We start from the raw sequence: 14,224 nt of genomic DNA, 5'->3' as shown, positions 1-14,224 counted from the left end.
ACAAAATTTATTTACATTCTAGCTTTTTTTTTTTTTTATTTTTTTTTGTTCCTCAAGGTCAAATCATTCAAATAGCAAAGAAAAAAAAAATAAAAATAATTAACACTATTATTATTAACAATTAAAATTGTAGCTAAATAATTGTCACAGTTGGATAAAAGACCTTGTAAATTTATGAAGCAATATTTTAAAAATTACAAATAATATTCTCGCATCATCGGTTTAATTATAAAATTATATAAATAAATAAATTAAATAAATAAAATAAATTAAATACCACAATTATAATATACATTATTAAAATGAATAATCAATAAATAAACTATAATTTACAAACAATGAGGTTAACAAAGATAAATAATAAATTGCAGAAGAAAAAAAAAATGGAAAAAAAAAAAAATAAAATCAAACTCAAAGTTGAAATTACAACTATTTAAACAGATACATATAAAAAGTGTGAATGTATTAAATAGATGAAAATTGATGCAGCAAAGCACAGCAAAGTGTCCTTGATGAATAAACATTTATAATTTTTTATATTAATATATGCATTGGAAAAATGTGTAATTATTATTGCGTTATATATTGACTGTTAATATTTTAAACAGAAAAAAATATAGATAAATAATAATAATACATTGATATTTAATGATTTCAATGATTCAATAATATAGCAAGTACAAGCAATCATGGGACAGGTTTATTATTGAGTCAAGTTATCAACTTGATGCTGGCTGTAGGACAAGGACGATGCACTTTATAAGGAACTTTTTATTTTTCTATTTTTTTTTTTCCTTTCATATTTTATTTTTTATCTAATCTGCCAATATATATTTTTATTCAATTAAATAATTAATATTTATTTTTAACTTGTTGGTATAGTTGATGACTCAAAATTAAATACAAAAAATAATATTTAATTTTTAATTGAAAAAAAAAATATCATTGTTGGATATAGGAGAAATAATACATTTTTCTACAATAGAAATATTTTCTCAACAAGAAAATAAATTAAAAAACTAAAAGAAAAAAATTGAGTGCTTAAAATAAGTATGAATTAATGTGCGTCATGAAATCGGTTATCGACTTGTTACGACAATAATTATTAAGGGCAGAATAATAAAGAATGAAAAAAAAGAAAATAATAATATAATACAATGAGAACATAAAATAGCCATAAAATGCATTAAAATCAAATGAAATTAAAATTTAATTTTTTATATAATATTAACAATGATAATAATATATATAAACAATTATTTGTTTTGTTAAATTTAATAGCTGTGTTTATGTGTTGTTGATGAATTATTAAATGAAAAAAAAATAATATATTATCAAAGATTTAAAGATTTTACAATCTGGAACACTCAAATGTTACGTAATGAGGCGTTCGTATAATCAATTTTTAAAATGAAATAAATGTTTGTTTACTAAATAATAAATAAGCTTTAATTTTTATCAATTATACTGTCAAATAAATTATTAAATAATTAAATAAATAATTAAAAATCGTATTGTTTAGTTATGATTGCGTGACAATAAATTAAAAATAATTAAAAATACATAAATAGAAAAGTAAATAAATAAATGAACAAATAAACAATCAAATAAATGAATAAAAATTTAAACTGTCCACCAATTTACAATGTAAAATAATTAAATAATTAAATAAACTAAATAAATAAATAAAAATTTCAATTATCAACTAATAATTAAAAAAAAACAAAATTGAAACAATTAGAACAAATTAAAAATTAAGTATATTCTACATTTAAAATCGACTAAACTGCCTATTTAATTATTTAAAAAAAAAAAAAAAAAAAAAGAGAATTAAATTATTCAAAGAAAATAAGGTAATTCACGTTGAATGGAATAAAAAATAATTAAATAAATATACACACTGTTATAACCATTGAAAGTTTATAATTTTACAAACATGACTCTACACATCTTATCAAATCGAACATATATATATTATAAATAAATTTATATATTGAGTTCATTTTGAGTTGATGGAATTTATCATGTGGGGCAAAAGGCGCGTATGATAATGATGCAGGAAACGAGGGATCATCGACAATGTTCAACATCATCATCATCATATATCTTTAACTAATCAACTCAATTCAAATAACAAACTATTGTTAAAAGGGCCTTAACTAAAATTAATTTTTAAATATTATAAATAACCATGCCATTAATATTTTCCTGCAAATTTTTTTCAACAAAAAAAAAAAATAAAAGGATATTTTTAATTTTTATGCTTTTATCTTTTCTATATTTATAGCTGATAAGTGTGTTAAAAATTTCATGATGATAATCTATACCTACTCACATAATTTACTTTGCAAAAAAAAAATAAAAAAAAAAAACCAACAATCGATTGTCCTTCACCATGTAATGATGACTTTACATGTTTGTTGCATATTATTTGCTCATACTCATTTAGGTATACCTCCACATAATCATAAAATAACAATAAAATTATTTATTTATATATTTATTTAGATTATATTTATATTATTTATAATAAATTGATGATATTTATGTTGGGTAATTGTCAATGAGTATACGTCCCTGGATGTCCCTGGGAACAAATACTGCACACGTTTTTAAGTGCGTTGAATAGAAAAAAATAAAAAAAAAAAAAATAGAAAATGTTGGTTGTTAATAATAATCGCATCGAGGTGGCACCGTAGTTGCTTTCAATATATATACATTATTGAAAAAAAAAAAAAAAAAAAAAAAAGAGAACCATCGGTCGAGCACGCGCACACATAATATCTATTACTATTATTATTATAATATTGTCTCTCTTCGTAAACGTTCGAGTTTTGAATCTCAAAATCCGAGTTGCAACGAATTGCATTTTGTTGAAAAAAAAAAAAAAGGAGAAAGAGAGATGATGATTGGACGAGAGTATGACCCAATAGTATGAGTGCAAGTGAGACAGAATGAAATCCATCTGAACCAGCTGGTTGACAAGCCAGGGAGAGAGCAACCGAGTGAGCTTAGCCTTAGCTTGGTGGCCCAGTCGCTAGTGAAACGCGGGAGCCCTGCGACAATTCACGGATCGTGTTGTTTTTTTTTTTCCATACATACGTGTGCGAGAGAGGATTTATTATAAAAAAAAAATATTAAATAATCATAATAATAATCCAAAAAGGGAAAAAAAAAAAAAGAAACTTCTCTCTCCCTTTTTCATCAATTCGTTAACTCGCGCTCGTTTTTGTCATCATCATCATCATCATCTTGATTACAATTCAATCAGTTATTATAATTATTATTTAAAAAAACAAATGAGAAAGTGTTTTTTATTTATTTAAAATAAATAAATTAATAATTGACCTAGATTTATTAAATTCATTGTTGATATTATACTTTTTTTTCATCATCATAATCATCAAGGTGGTTCCCGCGCACTTATTATTATTATCATTATTATTTATATTAATTTTTATAAAAATTATTATAAAAAGTGTTAAAGCTATTATTAATAATTATAATTTAAATAATATAAAAATAATTTACTCCAAAATTGATTTAAAAATAATAATTAATTTAAAAGTGTTAAAAATTGGTGGTGTCAGTCTGTGTCGTGGTGTTCTTCACCCACTTAAAATCATACAACATATACAACAATTACTATATATATGACACAGTGACGACAATATTGAAAATAATATTAAAAAATATATTTACAGACATAAACACACGTTCTTAAATACCACACCTACAACTTGATATAAATCATATACATATATTTTAACTAACACACACACAAATTAAGGAAAAAAAAAAAAAAAAAAAAAAATAGTCAGTCAGTCAGTCAGTGTGTGTTTGGTGCGCGGAAACGACTCGCAAGATGGCCGCTGATTCAGGAATGGAGACGTGTCCCTCCCCAGAAATTGCGGATTCCAGAAAACGTCCTTTGGATTGTGACGCTGATAACGGATCAACAAAAAGATCACATTACGGTTCAGGTAAATTTTTATCAAATTGTTATTAAATTTTAAATTAATTATTACAATAAATTTATACTCCATTCAAGTGTCTCTATGTCTCTCTCTCCTTTTTTCTCTCTCTTCTCTTCTCTCTCTCTCTCCCTCGTTTCTATATACTTTTTCTTTTTCTCTCATTACACACACACACAGTTGAATTTTAGTTCTATCGTTTGTTGGTTTCATTCGTACGTCGTGTCATCAAATAAGACGTTGGTTGGTTGGTTGATATTTTTTTTTTTTTTCATTTCATCTTGTTCTATTGATGTCTCTGTCATTTGCTTGCACTTCACCTAGTATTTATATTATTTGTACTTGTGTGTTGTACTCTATTTTGTGTTTTTTTTTTTAAATATATAATAATGAAAATACAACACATGCAATATGTTGGTGTCCTTGTCATCTTGAGTATTTACTTGTTACCAATTGACAACAGTCGATGATGGCCATTTCAATGATATTCTCACTCATGCATCCTATTATCATCATCATCATCATCATCATCTATGAATAAACCTGTTTTTCTAGTCTCCCTTTTAATTTTAAATATAATACAAGTAGAATTTTATTTTTTTTTATTTTAAATGTTACATACGTGAAGAGAGAGACTCTAGTCCCTTGGAGCAAATTCTTAATTCTTATCTCGGTCACTGCCACGTCCACTGAAATCTCTGACCCACTCATGACACATTTATTTTATTTTTTTTTTTAATTATTATTTTATCATATATATATTTGACATTAATTTTATTTACATAATTGAGTCATTTTAATACAAATGATTGTAATTTTTTATATTTAAATAATTGATGAAATAATTTGTGATTATGGTAACTGTGCCATGAGGGGGTTGCTGACACAGTGACTATGCAATTTTATATTTGCGTCATTTAGTCTATTTGTTAATAATAAATACATCCATCAATATTACTTTTTTTTTTTTTTTGTTTAAATATATACTTACTGCTTACTGCAGTATTCAATTTTGTAAAAAAAAAAAAAAAAATATGGACTGTGCTGCTGGTGAGTCTTTCTTGGCACTAGGTCACGGGTCAAGGCTGAAAATTTTAACTTTGCATAAGTCTAAGCAAGCTAAATTTTATCATCTCGTTACTTGAGCTAATAATTATTATATTAAATAATTTAAACTATAATAATTGTCAAGGATTTATTTATTTAAAAAAAACCAAAATCAAATGGTATATCAACATATGGAGCTGTTGCTTGTAAAATATAAATTGTTAATTATGTTTGTTTGTGTGTGTATTTTTTTAAATTAAAAATATTAATAAATATAATTAATTTATGTAGGAGGAGATGGAATGTATCATCTCAAAGTACTTGTTCCGGGGGTGGCAGCAGGTGCCATCATTGGTAAAGGGGGCGAGACCATCGCCCAATTGCAAAAAGACAGCGAGGCCAGGGTCAAAATGTCCAAGGCTAGAGACTTTTATCCAGGTAATTGTTACAATTAATATATCATGTTACATAACAACATCATCAACAACAACAACAACTATTTTTATATAAAAATTGAAATAAAAAAACATCTATGAGCTAATAATAACAATAAAAAAAAAATACTTAATTAATTTAACAGGTACATCAGAACGTGTATGTTTAATAACTGGTAGTGTTGAAGCAATAATGTTAGTTATGGATTTTATTATGGAAAAAATACGTGAAAAGCCAGATTTAACGTCAAAAACAACAGTTGATTTTGATTCTGGTAAAGCATCAGCTGAACGAGACAAGCAGGTATGATGATTGGCTTGATGATGATGATAATTTTGTTTTAATATTAATATTAAATTTGTTGTTATGTTTAGGTTAAAATACTTGTACCAAATAGTACTGCTGGTATGATTATTGGAAAAGCAGGAAATTATATAAAACAAATAAAAGAAGAATCTGGTTCATATGTTCAAATAAGTCAAAAAGCTAAAGATTTATCATTACAAGAACGTTGTATAACTGTTATTGGTGAAAAAAAATAATCGTAATGCATTAACAATGATATTATCTAAAATTGCTGATGATCCACAAAGTGGTACATGTTTAAATGTCAGTTATGCTGATGTTAGTGGTCCAGTTGCAAATTATAATCCAACTGGTAGTCCATATGCACAAGCACCAACTGCAACACCAACTTATACATCACCAGCTGGTTTAAATGCTGGTAAATATTTAGATTAATAAATATTTAGATAATTAATTAATCAAATATTATATATTAATAATAATTTATTTAATTTTATTTACAGTTAGTTTATTAAATGGTGCTGGATTGAGTTTAAATTTAAATTTAGGCGCAGCAATAACAGCTGGTAATGCACCAGTTACAAATCAAGTTGTTGAACATATTAAATTAACACTAAGATCATCTGGTTTTTCTGATCAAGCATCTGCTGAAATAATAACAGCAATAGTTACACTTGCAAAATATAATATTCTTGGTATGGGTATGGGTATTGGTATGCCATCAAGTGGCATTAGTTATCTTGGTACACCAATGGATGGTACAACAAGTGCAAATGGCTCAAATAATAATGGTGGTGTATTTGGACCAATTGGTACTGTATCAGGTTTAGGATCAACATCACCAACACCAAGAAGCACCCTAGATCGTTATGAAACATTTGATCCATTTAGACAGAATAATACACAACCTGGTGCAATACATCTCAACAACAATTCATTTGGACTTGGAACAAATCAATTGTCACTAGTAAGTAAGAGTCCTACTACACAGGTTGATGTTGTCAATACCAAGGAAACACAAAAATTAGATATAGAAATTGCTGAAGTTATTGTTGGTGCAATATTAGGACCTGGTGGTAGATCACTCATTGATATACAACAAATGAGTGGTGCTAATATACAAATATCTAAAAAAGGCATGTTTGCACCTGGTACGAGGAATAGAATTGTTACAATAACTGGCTTTTTACCAACAATTGAAACAGCTAAATATTTAATTCAACAAAGAATTAATGCAGAAGAAAATAAACGAGCGCGTCATAATGCTATTGCTGGCATGATTCATTGATTCCTCTCTATCTTTTTTTTCTTTTCTCTCAATAACATTGATCATAATAAATATTTTTTTTTTTTTTTTTTTTTTTTATCATATTCATCTTTAATTAATTATCTAATATACATATAAATGTATTTACTTGATCATTTTATTCTTTTTTTAATTTTCATGACAAAATTTATATGATTAATTTTATCTTTTTCTTTTTTTTCGTCTCTATTCGCTCATCATCGTCATCATTTAGACTCCTCGTACCGCAATAATCGTCATACACACATGTTTTTTTTAAATATTTTATTTTTATTATTATTTAACATCACATTATTATTATTATTATTATTGTTATTATTATTGTTGTTGGGGTTTTTTTTTTCTTTCATATTTTTTTAATTTTTTTGTTGCATTGCCACCATCATCACCCTCTCCATCTATTAATGACTCGTTATTTTATATTTAAGATAAAAAAGAAACAAATTTAAAAGAAAGAAATAAATATATATTTGTATAAAGCAATATTCAATACATAATTTAATGCAAATATTTATGCACAAAATATGTATGGTATATGTTATATACAATTATAAAATAATTGTTCTGTGATACACACCACGTTACGAGGCTTGATCACACGTACGACATATATACATCAAAATAATCATGCATACGCGTCCATTGGATATTAAATTTTTAAGTTAAAAAAAAAGAAAAACTAACTAACTAATTTTAAAAACAAATTGAAAATATTAAACAAATTTTGTGCTCAGTGCAATTGGTACTCTTCAACACACACACACACACACACACACTCACATCCACACTTAACAATATGAAAAAAAAAATAATAATAAATTCATTATAAATGAAAAACATTTTAAAATATTAAGATATTTTTATGAAGAATGAGATAATATTTTGGAAGGATATAAAATAATGATAAAAATAAAAAAAAAAAAAAAACTTAATTGACATGACCTGCCTCATGCCACAATATAATTGTTGGATGAAGGCTCATTGAATAATGCCAAAGATTATTATCACAAATTTTTCAAAATAATTTTTATTTTTTCTTTTATTTTTTTTGTTGCGTTGAAATATTTATTAATCATACACTTTGTATATTGTTAAAAATAATTAATTAAAAGAGCTGGCTGGTACCGGTTTTAAGAAAATTATCACACAATATATATTCATGTATTATTTATAATTTTAAAACACAATATATATATATACATTCGCGTTTCAATCATTTCGTTATTTAAAATAATGAAAAAAATACAAAAAAGTATCTTTTTATATAAAATATGAATGATAAAACAAATAATAATTGATGAATTTTTAAAAAATTTATAAATAGACATTATGACAACTCGTTGGTAGCATAAATATATTTATGAAATTAGATGGAAGGGTATTGTCAAGTTAATTGACAAGATGGTTAATGCAAACAACAAAAAAAAATTAAAAAAATATAGTAAAGGGATTGATAAACCATCAAATGTTGAAATTGAAAAAAAAAAAAACAAAATACATATGTATATAGGTGTTTACCTTTTGAAACAATGTAGACAATTTATTTTGCGCAGGAAAAATAGCTTCACGGCAAGGCAATGTACGACGAGCAAGGACTATACTTTCTACTGCGTACCTGACAATTTATCAAAAGTTTGATCAAACAATAATGGTTGATAATAACACACACACTATGACACTAATTGTCCTCGTGATGCGACAACCCAAGTATGCCGAGAAGCTGATTTTCCTTAAATAAACCTTACCCGGAAGATACTGTTCACATTTGTCGATATATATTTATATATAAATAACAATAATTTTTTATATATTTATATATATTGACTAGCTATGAAAATTTAAAATAGGTAAGCGTCAAAGAGATGTGTTTACAGACTACCTTAATTAATGTGGTCAAATTGTTTCATTATTATCAATATTCAATTTTTTTTTTTTCATTTCTTTTTAATTGTTTTCTGTTTTCTTAATTATTATTATTATTATTATTCTCATTGACTATTGCAATCTTGGCCTGTTTTTTTTTTTTTTTTTTTTCTCGATTTTTATGAGAAAAAGAAATTTTTTTTTTTTATAATTGTTTTTATATTTTGATGTCAAACACACATTACTTTTTGTGTTATTTTTTTTTAATTGTATATTTATATATTAACGTTTAATGGTCTAATTGAAAAAATAAAAAAAAAATAATTATAATCAATTTCTAATGATATTTTACAAAATTATAATCATGTGTATTATTTTGTTTTTTTTTAAATTGAAAAAAAAAAAAAAAGTGAATATTAAGTCTGTGTGCATGTCTCTTTGGTGATTGCATTGATAAAAAAATAAAAAAAATATAAATTGTAGTACATTGTGTAATGAAAGACAATTTAAAATAAAATATAAATTGACTTTTTTTAATAACATTGATTCTACAATATTAGAAATTGAACATGTAATGTAGCAAAAATAATATTTATGCTACTTTCGAGTTGTTGTTGATGTTAAAAGTATTTAATACACAATAAAACAAAATACATTATAAATTCAAAGCCATTATTATTTGTAATTAAATGTAATTCATTCAAACTAGCCAAAATTATATCAATCTGAATGAATTACGTTTTATTAAATAATAACATTCAAAACTGTCAAAGATAAATTAATTCATTAATAATATATTCATCATCCAACAACATTTGATTAATAAAAAATAATTTAAAAAAAAAATACAAATTATAATTAAATTTCATTTCGTCATTAACAAACACACATGTACTTTTCTTTTTTTAATTTTTTTTTTAAATTAAATTTAAAACAACAATTAATAATTTAAAAATTTTAAAAATATTTTTTTTCACATTTCTACATCACAAGTACATGTGTGCCATAAATAAATTCACAACATAATAATTATAATAAAAGAAAAAAAAAGAAAAAATTGTAATTAATATCAAAAAAAAAAAAAAGTAAAATTCATTTTCATTATTATGGCTAAGCTAGTAATTGTAAAATAAAAAAATGAAATTAAGTAAAATAATTAAATAAAAAAAAAATACTTAAAAGAGTAATTTTAAGAAAAAGATAAATAAAAATAAATAAAAAAACTCTTTTAAATTTTTTTTTTTAGTTAATAATTTATCTCACCATACAAGATGACAATTATTTAAAATTATTGTCACAATACTTGGCTGTGTGTGCTAGGCTATACATTCATCATTAAAAATCATTTTCAATGAAATAGATTACGTTAAAAAATTCATAAATATATTAAATATATTTCTTAACAAATAAATATCTAAATTCAATTCACACTTATACATGTATACGTATTCATAATTATACACACACACACAAACATACATCAACATTATTATTAATATTATTATTATTATTATTATTGTTATATTGAAAAAGAAAAGAAAAAATACATTCATAACATTAAAACAACATCATGTACCAATTTCACAAACTTCATTATTCCTTAATCGTCGAACGATTTAAAGAAAATAAGTAATAATATCGAAATAGAAAATTTAAAAAAAGAATATATATATATATTAATTAATTAAATAGTTATACAGAATTTAAGTAATATATGTCAGTTTATAGAAATTTTTGTTTTTCTCTCTTCATTGATGATTGTGCCATAATTTTTGTGGACATTTCAATAATTTTTTTTCATTCATTATTATTATTAAACGTTTAATTAACGTTAATTAAAGCTGAAATTGTTAAAATAATTCATAGTTGTTGGTAATGATAATGTAATTTCCAATAGAATATTTACAATTTTCTTTTTTTTTCTTCATATTATTTCAATCAGTTTAAAATGCAATGGTGCTATTGGAAATTTTTTAATTAACACGTTTTTATTTTTGCTTTGATTTACTATTTGTTTGGTGAAAGAAAAATGATAAATATATATTTATAGATTTAATAATTTATTTATAGAAAGAAAAAAAAGAAATTAAGTCACAAAAATTTTTTTAAAAAAATATTGCACTGATTGACAATAGAAAATTTGTATATTTTTTGGGATGTTGAAAAAAAATCCATTGAGATAAAGTGTTCATTAATATGTGTTTTTAATAAAATTATATAATTTTAAATGTTAAAGTATAAATCTTGTCAAGTAAATTTTACAGACGAAATCAGAAACAATGACGTCCAGAAAAGTTTTTAAAAAAAATTTAGAAAAAAATGGTCAAAAGGGTTATTAAAAAAAATTGTATGTTATTTCGTTGGATGCGATAGGTGATAGTCTTAATTATTGTTAACACGGTAAAAATATTTTGGCTAAGTATAGTAAAAAAAAAAAAAGAAAATTAAAACGGTTTTAAAATTAATATCATGCTAGATAAAATAATAATAATAATAATAATAACAATTGAATAATATAACACAAATAAATTTTAAAAATGAATAAATAAATTGACAATGTTAAACACTCTATAAATATATATATATATAAACCGGATGATAAAATAAAAATTGTTGTTTGTTGAGGTAGAAAAAAAAAAAATAAAAATAATTAAATAATGTAGCAAGTAGCAGCTCGAAATACAGATGAAAAATTTTAAGTACCTTGTTGAAAATAAGCATACAAAAAAAAAAGAAAATAGTGTTCTAGTTATGGCTAATGGAAAAATAATTAGAAAATATATATAAAAATGAAAAAAAAATATAAAAATACAAAAAAAAAAAAAACATTTAATTGCAAAAATCTAGTACGTGTGGTTGCAATTCGCTAAAAGCACGTTAAAAATCGCGTTAAAATTATAAGGTCCCATAATAAATAAATATTATTATATAAATAAATAGAAGAAATAAATAAATAAATAAAATTTTATCAATAAATTCCAGTTGATAGAAAAATAAAATCTACCGAATTATCGGTTTAATTTAATTATTTTAAATGAAATAAAAAAAAGAAAAAATATATATACAAAACCAATGTGAAAAAGACGTTTGAATTTATCTTAATATTATTATTATTATTATTATTTTCGTTATATAATTATTTAAAAATAATAATAATAAAAAAAGAAAATAAAAGAAAAGAATTGTGTTGATTAAAAAATGCAAATGTGATTATTCGTTTAATTGCCAACAAAGAAATATATTATTTAAACAAAAATAACAAAATGACAAAATAATAATTTATTAAAAAATAATAAATAATAATAATAATAAACTCTGGAGATATATATAAATATTAATGTATATCGAATTCGAGCAGCTGGCTGCAACCCAAATAGTACCAGGGAAATCGTTCGTAAAAATAATTAATGTTTTTCTACGATCGAGTATTGTACCTTACATTCCTTTGGCTATAAATTTAATTATTTATAAAAAACAAAAAATAATGTCGATTTACATAAACACACATACATTTACAATATGCACGCAATCCTGTGTTTATTAATATTTTCGAAATAAAAAATTGTCATTAAAATATTGGCTTAATCATTAAAAACGAAATTATAAATTAAATCAAAAAAATTAAATTTAAACAGACAATCTTGATTTTATTTTAATATTTGATAAATAAAATGATGAATATTAATAAACACAAAAAATAACATAAATAAATAAATTTAATTTCGATGCAAAAATATAATATTTATCAGCCAGGGATATTGTCATAAATGTGCTTATCGCTTGATTATTCAAAATAACATATTACACATTATTAAATATAAACAAATTAATTAAAAAAAAAATATATAAATCAAGTGGTTCGATACGTTCATCAATCAATTGTAAAAAGAAAAAAAAAAAAAGAAAATTTTATTATTATTATTATTCAAATGGCATTTGTTTAGGCGCATTGTTGTAATATATATAATTTTTTTTCTTTTTTTCTTTTTTAATTAATCGTTAAATCATGCGTTATTGTTTTGAGTATAAATAAAAGTTGATATGATTTTATAATAATGTAGAATTAGTTATTATAATCATGCATCACACAAACATACACACGACTTGCCAAAATTTGTATAAATATTATTTTAAAACGAAAAAAAAAAAAAACATCATCAACTTTTATTTATTTACAATTTATATATATATTTTTAATAATATCACAATTGCTTTTTTTCTTTAATCAATTTTTATCTAAATCATTTTTAAAATATCAATAAATTTGGGGTATTGCTTATTGTTATTTAAATTAAAATTGTAATTAATTATTAAAAGAAAAAACAATAATAATAATAGAAAAGAAAAAAAAAAAAAAACATTTTAATCTAGAATTAATTAAAGAAACATTCTAACCACGTTAATTTAAATCCACAAATTGTTATTCTTTCACTGCATTCGTCTTTTTTCTCTCTTCATTAAATGTTAAATAATTATAATATAAATAATATATCAACTATTTTCATTCATGAAAAAAAAGAATAATAAATAAACAAAAAATTATTGAAATAAAAATAAATAAAGCATCGTTACCTGTATGACAAGTGGGCATAAGAGCATAATAAACAATCGCTCATTAAATGCATTATGTTGTTATTCATTTCACCAACCTAGCTACCAACATCACCATTTAATTAATTTTATTTATTATAAATAGATAATAGACTATCAATCAATCATCAAACTATATCTGTTTTTCTATCTACTTGAAATTCATTTATCAAGTTGATCTTTCATTTGATTACATTTGACATCCAGTGTTATCATCATTGACTTAGTTTTATTGATATATATAACTATAAATATTTTGTATATAATATATATATATTTTTTTACTATTTTTATTATTTTAATTTTTTCAGATAATATATTTTTGCATTAATAAAAAAATATTGTCAAGTAAATATGTATATTATTATAATTGTGATTTTTTTTTTGCATTCAAATTATTTCTAATTTATATTGTTAATATAATGATATATAAATTGTGTATTTTTTTTAATTTTTTTTGTTTTGTTATAAAATTGTTGATGATGAAAAATAAAATTTAAAAAATAAATATACAAAATTATAATTATTTTTAGGCTTAGAATAAATTGAATTGATTTTTTAAATTTAAAATATTTTATTTATCTGGAAAATTATATTTGGATGCATATACTTAGTGAGTATTTCATTTGAAGATCTTGGTGATTTTTATGCACTTGTTTTAAATGATGATAATCAAATAACATCATTTGAAAATGGAACTTTT

The 14,224-nt window shown here is 22.8% G+C and overlaps 1 protein-coding gene across 1 annotated transcript; it reads left to right on the top strand.

Moving 5' to 3' along the window:
* The first annotated feature begins 2,994 nt into the window (after positions 1-2,994).
* On the top strand, positions 2,995-8,515 carry LOC122855924 (RNA-binding protein Nova-1-like). The gene is given in 6 exon segments (XM_044157615.1): positions 2,995-3,983; positions 5,313-5,459; positions 5,602-5,759; positions 5,831-5,991; positions 5,993-6,180; positions 6,266-8,515. Coding segments are annotated over 6 exon segments (1,557 nt in total). The 5' UTR covers positions 2,995-3,865; the 3' UTR covers positions 7,051-8,515.
* Positions 8,516-14,224: the final 5,709 nt, after the last annotated feature.

Source organism: Aphidius gifuensis, linkage group LG4 (genome assembly GCF_014905175.1).
Source record: "Aphidius gifuensis isolate YNYX2018 linkage group LG4, ASM1490517v1, whole genome shotgun sequence".
NCBI classification, from domain to species: domain Eukaryota; kingdom Metazoa; phylum Arthropoda; class Insecta; order Hymenoptera; family Braconidae; genus Aphidius; species Aphidius gifuensis.
This window is presented reverse-complemented; position numbering and strand designations above follow the sequence as displayed.